General features: G+C 36.4%; 1 protein-coding gene across 1 annotated transcript in view; it reads right to left on the reverse strand.

The window, feature by feature from the left end:
* Nucleotides 1-14,173, reverse strand: part of nonC (serine/threonine-protein kinase Smg1) — a 110,627-nt gene that overhangs the window by 4,187 nt on the left and 92,267 nt on the right. The window contains exons 2-12 of the mRNA XM_085188736.1: nucleotides 8,739-8,947; nucleotides 5,702-7,031; nucleotides 5,309-5,545; nucleotides 4,484-4,659; nucleotides 3,472-3,599; nucleotides 2,357-2,574; nucleotides 1,915-2,075; nucleotides 1,612-1,840; nucleotides 944-1,042; nucleotides 506-703; nucleotides 37-212 (exon numbers count right to left, since the gene is read on the reverse strand). Coding sequence (XP_085044862.1) covers nucleotides 37-212; nucleotides 506-703; nucleotides 944-1,042; nucleotides 1,612-1,840; nucleotides 1,915-2,075; nucleotides 2,357-2,574; nucleotides 3,472-3,599; nucleotides 4,484-4,659; nucleotides 5,309-5,545; nucleotides 5,702-7,031; nucleotides 8,739-8,947 — 3,161 coding nt within the window. The remainder of the gene's footprint in view (nucleotides 1-36; nucleotides 213-505; nucleotides 704-943; nucleotides 1,043-1,611; nucleotides 1,841-1,914; nucleotides 2,076-2,356; nucleotides 2,575-3,471; nucleotides 3,600-4,483; nucleotides 4,660-5,308; nucleotides 5,546-5,701; nucleotides 7,032-8,738; nucleotides 8,948-14,173) is intronic.

Raw genomic sequence — 14,173 nt, forward strand, 5'->3', positions numbered from 1 at the left:
GAGTTATGGCAGCCGCAAAGTTAGCTGTAGACTCACCTCAACATCATTTCCACGAGCATGGGTAGTTCCTTTAGTAGCACGTCAGCGGCGGCGCGGGACGCACGTGTCAGGTTGTCCGCGCCGGGATCCGCGGGCGCCTCCGCCGCCGCCAATTCGAGGCGGTCGGAGGCAGCGGACCAAGCTGTCCAGAAATCTTGAGCGGGGTTATCTCCCTGTTAAATATGGATATTTGGTTACATTACATAAAGAAAAATAAATAAATATGGAATACTAATAAAGATGTTAAGATAAAGAGTGTTTTTTTTGGCAATTTTAGCAATAACATCTTTAACTTAAACCTATAAAATAATGTATGTATGCTATCATCATTAGTTTTTGGGTCATTTTATTATTAATCTTTAATATTTCGCAGTGTTGGTTGATTTGCATTAGTCCCAAACTTGAAAGCAGTGTTTGAATGGATCTGATAGTGACATTAACTGATATGATATATAGGGTAACTCACGTCGTTGGCGGCCAGCAGCGCGTGCAGCGGCGCGCGCAGGTCGAGCAGCAGTGGCAGGCGCGCGGAGGCGGCGCGCGCGAGACGGTGGGCAGCTGCGCGCTGGGCGGCGGCCGCGCGCGCCACCGCGCCTAGCGCCAGCCCGCGCGACTCCGCGTGCGCCGACGTCGTCTCGCGGATGAGGGCCGACACTGATGATACCTGGCGGTGGGGGGAAATCAAGTACATAAATTAACCTGTATTTAAATTAATTCAATCGTTTATTAGATTAGCGTACACAAACGAACAGACAAATAGACATAAATAATAGTTTTTCTTGTATAATTTATATGTACAGACAGAGATCAGTTACAATTTTATGATATTATGCATAGGTTACAAAAGAATATAGTAGGTATGAAAGAAAACCCCTAATAAGTAATATATAAAAAAGGAAAATACCCATTGTCCATCAATATTTCCTTCTGGGTGTAACATTTCCATGAGCGATTCTTCAACTGATGAAACTTGTAAAGAATACTTCTCAGCTAAGGCGCAAGCCTGTAACATAATATATTAACTCAAAATTAAAACTTACAGTGAATTATCAGCTGTCCCAAATTTAAAAATAATATAGATAAATAAAAATAATAATTATAATAAGATTAGCTTGACGCTGCACTGTATACATGGTAGGTTCGGCACGAGCGTAGTGTTAAGACACTGCATTCTCCACACATTGTCAAATTTATTAAAATATTTCATTAAGTGGCGAAGATAAACACCGCGTTTTCTATTGTTCCTAGAGGTAGAAATGAAAATAATTCATTCTATCGAGTGTTTAATGGCACCCACAACCTAGTTTATAGTCGGAGATCGCAATATTTTATTATTAACGTGTTTAAGTTACACAGTTTAATAATATTAAATATTAGCACTAAGCTGGCGGAGTATCCTAACACAAAGCTCTCACTATTTTTTTTCGAAGGTAAGGTTAATGCTCTTAGCCCAATTGGCTTTTACAATGACACTGGGTGGGTAGGAAAGAGAGTACTCTGTCCTTCAGAATTTGCGAGCATTATATGGCTGTCTCTGCCCCCCATCTACACATATATAATTAACCAAGGTACCTTCTCCCAGTGCGCAAGCGCGGCACACACGCCACGGGCCGCGCGCGCGCCAGCCGCCGCCCGCTGGCCGCGCGGCGCGGCGCCCAGCGCGGCGGCACGAGCGTGCGGTGCGAGGGCAGCACACAGCGCGGAGAGGCGCGCGGCGCGGGACGTGCGTGCAGTCCAGCTGCCTTCGAACGTGTGCAGGTTGGTCTGCAGGGCGGGGTTAGCTCCCGCACCCCACTTCACTCTGTTGGGGTAACACAGTATTAATGTGTGCTTGGATTGAATTAATAAGTGATTTTCTTAATTTTTTTTTCTCACCTCTGATGAGCACCACTGACCAGTGCCTGCGTGCGCTGCGCGGCGGCGTCGAGGCGCGTGCGCGCGGCGCCTAGATCCCGCGCGCGCCTTCCCAGTGCGCTCGCGCCCGCCGCTGCTGCTGCGGCCGTCGTGTTGCCGCCCTCGGAACGGGATGTCAGTACCTGTTTATGTAAATTCAGTTTTGCACTTCAAATTTCTTCTTTTACAAATTAAATTAACATTTTTAAGTCTACATTTTATCCATGTTACAAAAATTAAAATTTCCAATTGTAATTATTTAATTTACTACCCAATTAATAAGCTTAAGATATTATGCAACATATAAAATTTAAAAATATATAATATCTATAAATAAACTATATAATAATAATTTACAAAACATTTACAAACAAATATACTAAATGATAATAATTTATAAAAACGCAAAAAAACAAGCGCCAACCTCAGCGTGCAGCCTCGCGTGCGCGGCGGCGCGTAGCCTGGCCGCACGCGCCCCCCCGCGCGCCCGCTCGGCGGCGCGGTGCAGCAGCGAGGCGCGCAGCACGCGGGCGCGCGCGTTCTGCAGCGCGGCGGCGAGCGAGGACGCGCGCGACACGAGCGCTCGCGGCGGTGCTTGTATTTTATCACACAGGGATTCGAGTGTTACGCTCCATGATGCTCCTGAGATTAAGAGCAAATTGCTATTATTTCAATTCTTAGTTAAATTTATATATTTTAATATTACATATTTGTTTATTTTGTTGTACTTTACGCTATATATCGCATACGAGATGAGGAAATAAAAATCATATATATTATTAACAAACTATACTTGTGTATAACGTTAATATAATTGTATCTATCGTTTTTATCTTTCAAATATGTTTTAATCCCCTCATCTAAGAAATAACTATATATGTACGCAAACTACCTTACACAAAAAGCACAGTTAATAACGAAAAGCTAATATATAATGCAAGTGTTGGTGAGGGTCGTGTGAGAGCAAACTGATCTTCCGTAGAGCTCTTCCGTCTTAGAGATTACCATAATCGATAGACCCAATCTGCATCTACATGCCATTTATTAGAAACGTAAGCTTCTTCACCTCGAAATCTAACGTGTCTTATCTTTGAATAGTTTTAAGTTATTTAAATGGCTGAAATTAAAATAAAGTATAAAATTTCTTAATGATTCCCAATAGAAATGGTGTTAAGTAAAAAGTAATAATGGTTTTGTACGATATTTCTGAGGTATTGAAGATTATTTTTAATTTAATTAATATTTTATTTAAAAAATATTCTATACATATTTTATAGCACATGAAGTAATTCAATTGGTCAACTTTTTGTTTGATACCAACTCTTAAATATCAACTCTCAACAGAAAATTGATTCCACTACCATTGTGTATAGTAACTGTTTTTAAGCTTCGCGCTGACGAATGCATACATAAAAAGAATACGGAGTGACAAAACATTTCGTTCCCCACGCATAACCGAGTGGGAATAAAACCAATAACCGCCGCACTTACACCCAGACATTGCCCCAAATAACCACATTAAATATATTTGACACATACCTATCTCCTTCTGTTCGACTTCAGCGTGTAAGTCGAGTCTTGCACGTCGTAATAGCAGGCACAGTACAGACGCTAGGGCCTTAGAATGTATACCCAAAACGCATCGCGATACGTACTCCGCTGTGAATCTGAAATAACAATAAGCTAACTATAAAATCTGTATTTACTTTTAACTCTGTCCGTGTATAATAACACCACCTCTCTATGCAAAAAAAAAATAACTGCCAAAAAAGGCCTATACAATTTCTTTATATCATATTTTCATAATTCATAACTAATTTCATGATATTATGATTTGTTTGAATGTACTTTAAATTTTTATCAACTTCGACTATATGGGTTTATACAATGATTGTAGAAACCCATGTGTACATTGTTTGAAATCTATTATATAGCAGTAAATTTGTAATAAAAACCTTATATACATTTAAAATGCAAGTTTAATTCCATTTATCACGCGACTATAAAGTTAGTTTCTCGACAAGAATAAGCAAGTTAAAATAAGTTAGGGGCGACGGTATTTCGAAAAGTTTTTATTAAACGCCCTGAGGGATATAATTGTAAAATAAGTTCTTATTTCAGGAAAAAAAGGAGGAAATAAAAAGGAGGAAATAAACTTAAAAGGGTATCGAAAAAAGAATTTTTTTTTTTAATTTTCTTTCTTTTGATTTTCAAATCATTTTTCTTTCGATTGACAGAGTAATATTCATATTTAAAAATCATATAATAGCAATAGATTTCTCTTATATTTACACAATATTAGCCCTTTAAAAATAAATTATTGGATATTTCTTAATTTTTTTATTTAAATTTCTAAACAAATTTCCTTATATATTTTTTGATTGTAAACTATATTTTATTAAGTTAATCCTTTCAACGTAACTTGCTGAACCTGCGTTCAGGGTTACCTCGAACACTAGCACTTAGTTATTTCCATTTGACCAAGATGGCGAAGCTTCATATTAATTAAATAAAGTATAGAAAAAGAAATGAAATATCAAAAGTCACGTACCTTTTAACAGGTTTACACAAGGTGTTATCATCAACCAGCGCCTGTGTATACCCGTCCCCTCGGAAGGCGGCCGCCAGCTGCGCGCAGAGGGCGAACACTTCCGCCACCGTTTGTATGCGACGTACGATGAATATATCCTCGAGGATGGAACGGAGCGCTGGACTTTGCATTGCCGCCTGGAATTGGGGGGAGTCTTTCTTATAAATAGTAACAAAATTATATAAAACACTAGCGGCCCGCCCGCGGATTCGCCTGCGTGAACTACTTTATTATTAATTTCTGTCTCCATTAGTACCTACGTCCTATAAGTGACGTCCATGCAAAATTTGAGACTCCTAGCATTTATAGTAACGAAGTTTCATACAAACTTTCAACCCCAAAAACAACCCCTTAGAAGTCGAATATTACAAATTCCCGTCTTAGCGAGTACCTACGTCCTATAAGTAACTCCTATGCAAAATTTCAGATTCCTAGCACATGTAGTTTCTGAGATTTCGTGATGCGTGAGTGACCTTTCGATTTTATATATATAGATTAAATCACTAAAGACACCTGACACACTAGTTAGATGTTTCTATTTTCTTCTGATACTTGAATTAGGCTTAGAACTGGAGATAATTCTAGTCCAGACATTTAAATTGTCCTTTTTACATAGCTAACTTAATATTAATTAAATAAATTATTAAAATGATATTTATTCATAATTATTAAGTAACTTATAAACTACCGACGACGATAATATAATTATACAATTTAATACTAAAACAGATAAAATATTCACATTTTGCCACTACAAGTATATAACATAACAAAAGAAACACTAACCGACATCCTCATAGCATCGTTAATATGATCGATCTTCCTCCACACTTGTGGTATGGGCGCGGCGAGGTGGTCCGCTAGTTCGCGCGCGCGTAGTTCCACGGCCGCGAACAAGCCGTTGAAACCCATAAGTAGCATACGACCTGCTGATTGACCCTCACCCTCGGGAGCTGATGATAGGAGAAGCTCGTAACGAGATCTCAGTTCCGCCGCTAATATTTGGGAACTTGATGCCGGTGACTGGTGAGAAATAAATGGTTTATATTTAGAAATGAACATACAACATTGGATAGAAACTTTTATTTTATATTAAACTTAAAAAGGGAAACAGGGATAGAAATAAAGATAGGTTATTTTGGGTAATTAGAAATATACTAAAATTTAGAAGTCACTTACCTCCATGTCCATAACCAAATATCTAAAGTGCATTTCCAATTGCGCGAGTAAATCGTTTAAAGGTACCGGAGAGTTCATTATTACAGAGTTAAGCTCGTTAATCATCAGTAAAGTGGACGGGTCTTCAGAATGAACCTTTTTCAAAGCCTCAGGTAATATAATAGTGCTAAAGTTGTAGTTCAATTGCACTAAATCCGCTAGCAACAGGTTTGCATTTCTAACACATTCCACAGCGACTGGCAATGCGGCGTCGTCGACAGAAGCAGATTGTAAAGGCAGTAAGGATAATAGCTCCACTGCTTGCATGGATAAAGAACTCATGTCATCCAAAAACCATTCTCCTTCTCTAGAAGTCAAGTCTACGAGGCAATCTCCTGCGCTCTGAGCCCCATTTTCTAACATTAAATATCGTCTATTCAAATTACAAAGCATGCCAATTACGACATTTTCTAACGCCACTGACGCACCTTCTTCAGTTCGCACCCAGTTACTGATATTAGTTTTGGCATCCATATAAGAATCTTGGGCCAAAATTATGGCTTCAGAGCCACCTTCCAATTGCAATCTCTCAAGACATTTATTTAGAGTCGTGTTCACTTCTGCGTTAATTTGCTGTAATCGATAATTGTACGCCAAAATCTGTTGTGCGTCGCCACAACTTGACTCTGCGTTGACAAGAGCTGTCACTTGGTTGGATACATCTCTACACACTTCAGGTGATTTACTTTCCAATGCCGTAGCAAGGAACTTACGGAACATTACTATACGATGGTACTCGGTCTGACTTTGGGGATAGTACTGAGAAACTGCAACATATTGAGTCAAGAGTTCGAGACACGATCTGACCAAATGATTAGTTTGTTGCATACTTTGGTTTAATTCTTGTTCTGCTTGCTCACATTGCGTTATCATGGAGCTTTGTCCAGCGTTTGTTAAAAATTCTTTTATGTGTTCGAAAATTGGTTTTTCATCGTCTTCGTGTGGTCCAGAAAATTCTTGAACCCAAGTCATTAATTGAGGTCCATTTAACACTTCGTTCGTGTTATTAAAGCTCTCTATTTGTGTATCAAAGTCATTAAGGATCTTTACTAGAGCTTTCATAGAGTCTTCGACAGCGTTTTTCGCTTGCTTATACGAAGCATATTTCTGTGATATAGCGTATAGAGGATGATTACTAAGATTGTTGCCGAATGCTTCGATTTCTTTGATTAGGGCCATTTGCTGGTGGCATATTTGGAGCTTGGCATCCACAGCTTGTAACTCTTCATTTTCTTCTAACCATTTATCATTACATTGTATGACTTCAGGAAGTATTGCCAAAATTTGATCTCTGAAACAAAAGCAAAATACCATTGAATAATTCAAAAGTTTAGTAAATATTTAAAAGCGCGTGTCGTCCGTACAATAGTTAATAATTTACATGGAATACAGCGAAAATTTAATTAAAATTACATTTTCTCTTTGCTTACAGAAAATAAATAAATTATGCACAGTTATAATCTGGTACATGGCGCGCTAATGTCCGCATACATAATTTAAGGCGAACTTTGCGGCAAAAATAGAAAAGCTTCGGTATGATGGCGTGCAAGTTCAATATAAACTTGATATATCAAGGTTAAGATTACGTTTATGCGAGAATATCTTCAATAGAAATATGAAGGCTATTTGCTTGAAAAATATTATGTTATAATTTTGTTAAATCTTTCGCGATCATGAAAGAAATACAAAGATGAGTTTATAAAAAGGTCCCAGAAATTGTGGGATAGTTACAAAAAAATATGTAAATATTTGCGTAGAACTTGTCGCGGTTTTATCTCCTTGCTGGAATTCTAAGCCCCAAACTGACTCATAAAGATACGTCGCCTGTATTTATTGCTTCTTCAAGTGTCGGGGAACGAATATGAGATCATGTTTCTGCCGTCGGGCCATTATGCGCGCGCGCCATTATAACCAAACAGTCAGTGGAGCGTAAAGCTTGCTGGGGCTCGCTTTATCTTGATTGTTAGAGGAAATACATCGCATAAATATATTAAATATTCTAATAGAGTTTATCTACGGTTTCTATATAGTAATACTAGTGGCCCGCTCGCGGTTTCACCCGCGTGAACTATGTTATTATTAATTTCTGTCTCCATGACTACGTCCTAGTGACGTCAATGCAAAATTTGAGACTCCTAGCATTTGTAGTAACGAAGTTTCATACAAACTTTCGACCCCAAAAACCACCCCTTAGAAATCGAATATTGCGAATTCCCGTCTTAGCGAGCACCTACGTCCTATAAGTAACTCCTATGCAAAATTTGAAATTGCTAGCACTTGTAGTTTCTGATATTTCGTGATGAGTGAGTGACCTTTCGATTTTATATATATAGATGTTACCAAGTGTATTACCAATACAATTGTATTATAGCTCATAATACAAAATATTAATGCTGTAATTATTCTTCGTGAGAGCAACCGTTTTACAACCATGTTGTTTATTTTAGAAATACTGGGTAATTTAAATTAATCAGTAAGTGGAGAAGTAAAAGAAGAAGAGTGGTTAAAACTTAAAAAGTTGTATCACTAGGTTCGCTCTAACGAGTCAAAAGGAAATAAATATACTAATATTTCACTATTCCTAATTAAGGAATAATAAACAAGCAACGCAGTGTAAAAGTCATAAATCAACGACTAAAAGGGAATAATTCAAAATACATTATGAATACTCAAAGAGAATGTTTAAGCGGTCCCCGCGCTATATATTTTAAATTCTCCAAGGCCTGAACACTATTAAATTGCATCAAAGGCAACTTATGGAACACGGCTGTGAGGTGAAATTGAGTATAGCTGTTTTCTCATCAGCATGACTATTTTGGGATCTCACTTTCGAATGAGCATTTCATTCATGTTGAAAGTTTTAAATTTGCTCGAATATGTTTCACTGAGATTATTAGATGTCTATCTATATATAAGGTGACTGACTGCATTAAAAAAGAGTACTAAGAAGAGAATTTATTTATATGTAAAAACTTAAAAAGAACCAAAATCAACTTACGTGACTTCATTGGCGGTGTGCTTCAATTCTCGCACTCTGACCGCCAGCATCGCCCGCGCGGCCCTCACGTGTCTGGCACCGCGGCTTTTCTGCCCGCCACCCCATTCCACTAGCGGGTCGTACACGAACGCCTCTAAGAGTGTTAATAGGGTTTCTCGACCGCGACGCATTGTTCTGATCACGTGTTCGCTGGCCAGCCGGAATATACCCTGAGAAAGTAAAGGTGTTTATTAGTTTTCAAGCTTTTTTAGACAAAATAAAAATATATTTTTTTATAATTTAATCATAAATATCTGTAGTAAACGTATTCATAGTTATATTAGAACTTTTACACTCAAATAAAAAACAGGATGGTGATTGATGAAACAATAATTTGGAAATTCCAGTCCGTTTTTTGCGGGGTAAAAAGAATGGATCTGATAATAAATCACTAAATTCCCAACTCGTCTATTTAAAGACAATTCCAATGAAGAATGAACTTTGTTCAGCTAAGATATAGACGAGACGATACAAATTATTTCTTATAATTATGATTTTTTAGCTTCATGCTGTATTCCACATTTAGTAGGGAAGGAAAAGCACCTTACCCATTTTTGAGATACCGTGTACTGTGTGGCGGCACTCGGCGTCGTGCTTTATTTTGTAACTATATCGAGTAAATGAAAACAATATAAACCTCTGAGTGGGAATAGAACCCACAACCGTTGTATTTCCACTCATATAGCATGCCTCATGCTGCGTCACGTCGGCTTTATATTTAATTTAGGTTTTTTTATTAAAAGTATTAAATGTGGGTCAAAGTAGATTTCAATATTGACGAGCTCGAGGATATTAACGTCTGATCTGGAAAAGTAGGACGCGCTAATGTCTCTTTAGATCGGTTTGATCATTTGCAATTCTCTTATTAGTATTTTTTTTTATTTCCACACAACTTCTGAATTCTGAATAGATTAGAAAGAGATAACTTAGTGACAAGATACTCCGATCTATATTCATTAATTTGGACAAACTTAAATCAACATTTTTTATCTTTGTATATATTATTTCGGTATTGCGTCTTGGGAACGCTACCTTAAAAAATACATTTATATAGTCAAAACTGAAACATATTTAAGAGAAATTATTATACATACATACATACATACATAATCCGATACCAAAAACCGTTTAGCTAGTTAATAGAATATTCAAGTAACGGCATGACGCGCTGAATCGGCCTAGACGTCCCGCGGGACCCGACCGAGAAATACTGTAACCGAATATTATAATAATAATCATACTTTGGACATTTTATCTGAGGATCTAGTCGTGTTGTGTCGGCAAGCACGCCGAGGGAGTCACGTCGTACATGTTTATTCGTGCTCGACTAGTCTTCGTTGCGAATAAATAATATATTTTAATATATAAACTTATTTTACATATAAATTTGTTTTAATTATTTTTTAAAATTATGTGGAAGATGAAGAAGAAGAAGACGCTCATACTAATCAACTTCACTAGAAAAACGCATAGGTATAATAAATGGGACTTAAACTAATATGTATGGTGCTATGGTGCAAAATTATTAAAACTTTTATAATAAGCTTATATTAACATAATTTATTATGTCTGTATTTCCATATCCTATACCTTAACTATATAATGTATTTGACAAGACACCAGCGGACACTAAACGGCCGCCAAGGGACAGCGCCATGTGTCTGATTACGTCCTATTTCCTTATTTGACAGACGTGAGGTCTGGGGCGCCGTATCTCACAGACACAGATGGTTAAATTAATTTAGCTAAGCGTGCATACATTGATAGTGGTAAAATTGAGTTTTTTGTTATCCAACAGCGTAAGCGGGAGGTAATGTTTTTTGAACCTACAGCACAAACCAAACCACGTGAGGTGACAAACTCAGTAGCATGGGCTATGTATTATAACTTTCGAAACGGGCCCACAAATGAAAAAGGGAAGGTTGTTTTTTATTAATCGTAGCAATATGATTGTAAAAAATGAGAGCTAGTGAAAAGAGCAATCTATATCTATATCTATACTTATAATAAAATCGTAAAAGGGTCGGTGTCTGTACATAGAAGATATTTTAAAAAAAAATATTGGGAACCTTTATTAATGTAATAGAACCCCTGTGAATACTTAAACAACCAACCACAAATTCCTTGCATCCGGGTCATTTGCAGAATCCAAGTTGAATTCTCAGGAATATTAGAGAATGTATGTGACAAATGTATGGCCCCGGTCGCGAGGCATTCATCCGCCCATTTAGTACGTGCCCAACATGACGTGCGCCTATTTGGGGCCAAGAGCTTTATTGGCTTAAGTTGGCATTCTCCAAGTATTACAGTTGACGATGACTTGGATGAATATAAACGAGGCTTTAGTTGGCGGCAAATATTTGTATAGTTTTATTAATAATGGCCCCGAGTTAAGTTGTTTGTTTTACTTATTAAATTACGTGATATTTATATTACCGTTTTTGGGTTGTTTAAACTAGTGTTTAACCTAATAACAACTAGGCATATCTATACCTGATTTAGTAAAAGAGATTTTTAGTTAGGCATTTATTATGCATGCAAGATATTCTTGGAATTATAAAATTTCAATATTTTAGTGATCTATTAAAGAACGTACCTACGCTACATTTTGTAAGTAGGTACACATGTTCACAAATTCTCGAAAAATAAATTTCACATCAACATAATTATTTTGATTTCATTCTTGTATATTCCAAATTAGCGACATTTGGACGCTGTTTAATTTTTTTTAAGTAAATTTTTTAGGTGCACATTTCTACACATTGTGCTTTTCATAAAAAAAAGTGAAACATATTATGTATGAACATAGGTACTAGAAGCTATAGTTATAATAATTCAAATATTAAGATAAATCAAAACCGTTTAGTAGTCCCTCATAGAATTACCGCATGATAGATGAGCCTAGTAATTGGTAGGCAGGGACACCGAAACTGCGAAGATTATATTTCAAACTATATTGCAAGTCATTGGCTTATTCTTTAGGTCAGTCACATTAAACAAGAATTAGCGGTACCGACATACGGCTGAAAGGAAACAAGAAAATGAACTTAGATAACTGCAAAAGGTGATTATTACTGTATATTTTATCACCATTGACCCCATCGTGGTAAAATAGGTCAGCGTCAGACTATCAAACTGGTAGTAGCAGGTTCGATTGAAACACACAAACGCTAAGAAGCGGAGATTATATAGAAGTGTTCAAATGTTCTTTTAATTGCTACAAAAACGGAATAATAAAAAAAATAAAAAAATACCAGCTTTTATACAAAAACTAAAACAGCTTAACAGTCTTCTCACTGTAATATATTATCCTACAGAACAGCAGATGGTATCGATGCCGAGTCAGTCAGGAAGTCATTTTTTATATAGACGACGCGGTGTAATGCGAACTGGCGCTGACTTTAACGACATTTATTTGCACTATTTGTCTTAATCCCATGAGTCGAGGCAACTTATATTGAGATTTTGCAACATGAGGGGTGAAAAGATACAACCTATCTATTCGTTGACTTATTTTTCAGCTAACTTAGAGATATTGCTTTTAAGGTATCGAAATCCTAAGGTATATTTTTCGAAATTATAATAAAGTCCTTTAAAAATATAAATAATTTTCTGAATTGGGACGATGCCAGTTAGACGAAGCCTAATATTCACTTTATATTTAATTTGGTTATTTATACGCTACAAAACAGCGATAAATAATTTCACAATTGCATTTGTAGCGAATAAACTTAGTACGCTGAGATTGCGTGTTTACAATTGTTATTTATAAATAATATAAATTATTATGTAATACACCCTCTACATATCCTATAATATAGATAAACAACTGACGAAAAATAATCAACTGAATGGCAACGAAAACCATATTCGTAAGAGATGCACAGACGCATTTTCTATTTTATTATTATCCTCGTACAAAATTATCATCCATTAGTATCCTAGTACGAAATTCCTCAAGGGAAATAAATTTTAATTTCATATGAATATGAAACCAACGATGCACCGGGAAGGAACATTCTTATTTTTATATTTTTCGCACTTTACATTGTGGGTCAGAGAGAGAGAGAGAGAGAAATAAAAAAAGAAAAAAATAAAGATATAATATGTAAATTGATAAAAATACATACTTTTCAGGTCTAAATTATATTTCGCACATAGCAGAGTAGGCAGAGGTAACATAATATTAATACACTATATTCCCGACTTACCACCAAAATTTTCGAGACACAAATGGCGTAACTCAACGTCGCGCTTTGTCTTATTACGAGTTTAAGGAAACTGAGATAATTTATTACCCCGAATGAGAATCGCACTAAAGAGAAACGTAACACTTACGCTGTGCCACCACGGTATTTATTATATTTAAAATATTTCACCAATCAAACTTATATACGTATAACTATCGAATGTACAGACAGACACTCTCTAACTATAGCACTACGGAGTTTGTAAATAACGAAGTTGAAGCTTCAAGTAGCTTAGTAATAGGAGATTAGGAGATAATTGTTGTGAGAGTGCTATTAGCGTCCATTTGAGTAGAGATGCTACAGTATTTACGGTCTTATTCTTGGGATTTGATAATAAGAAAGTTTTGCTTAGTGTATTAACAATCTATTAACGGTTCCGTTAACTGAGGCAATTTTCACTCGGAGGAATGAAATATGATTTTCATTTCCTTTTTTTGCCGTAACAAGATAAAGGGCGGCGTTGAGTCCCGCCACTAAACACGCAATATCTACAAAATTTGGGGCGAAAGTGGGGAACGCATTTTCCTACAAAGAGATACTGTAAGAGTTACTGTAAGAGTTACTGTATATCTACTTGATAAGTAATATAACATCACATTTTTAGTTAACAGAAGCAATATTGAATAACTTTAAAAATATCTCGAGTCGAATTAAATATTTAATGTTTTCAAAAAATGTAAGAAAAAAACTTGAGCCGAATTTGAACCTGCATTCATCACATTCAGTTACATCCCAAATTAACAAAGAAGGAGTTATATGTGGAGTGCGCGGAGCATCGACCACCATCCTGAGCACGTTGGCTGACCGATGGGACTCCCCATTGCTTAGTCGCTGGGCAAATCTTCATGCTCCAGCTACTAGCTATAGTCAATAGTGTCGGAGTCTCAACGGAAGCCAGTTCTTGTTTGTATATATGTGTGTGTTTGTGTTTGTATTAACATAGGGTAAGTTTTAATTGTTACTAACAAGTGGACTAATGTCTTAATTAAATAAATTTATTATTATTATTATTATATTGTTGTAAATTGTTACTAATTGCTAAATTATTATCGTTAATTGTGACTAATTATTGTGAAACAGTCAAAGTGTGCGTAGAGAAGATTAATGTTTCAAAATTAATTAATTATAACTTATTAGTATTTAATT

Source organism: Heliconius melpomene, chromosome 7, assembly GCF_056956725.1.
Source record: "Heliconius melpomene rosina isolate 202511_hmr_F chromosome 7, ASM5695672v1, whole genome shotgun sequence".
Classification (NCBI taxonomy): Eukaryota; Metazoa; Arthropoda; class Insecta; order Lepidoptera; family Nymphalidae; genus Heliconius; species Heliconius melpomene.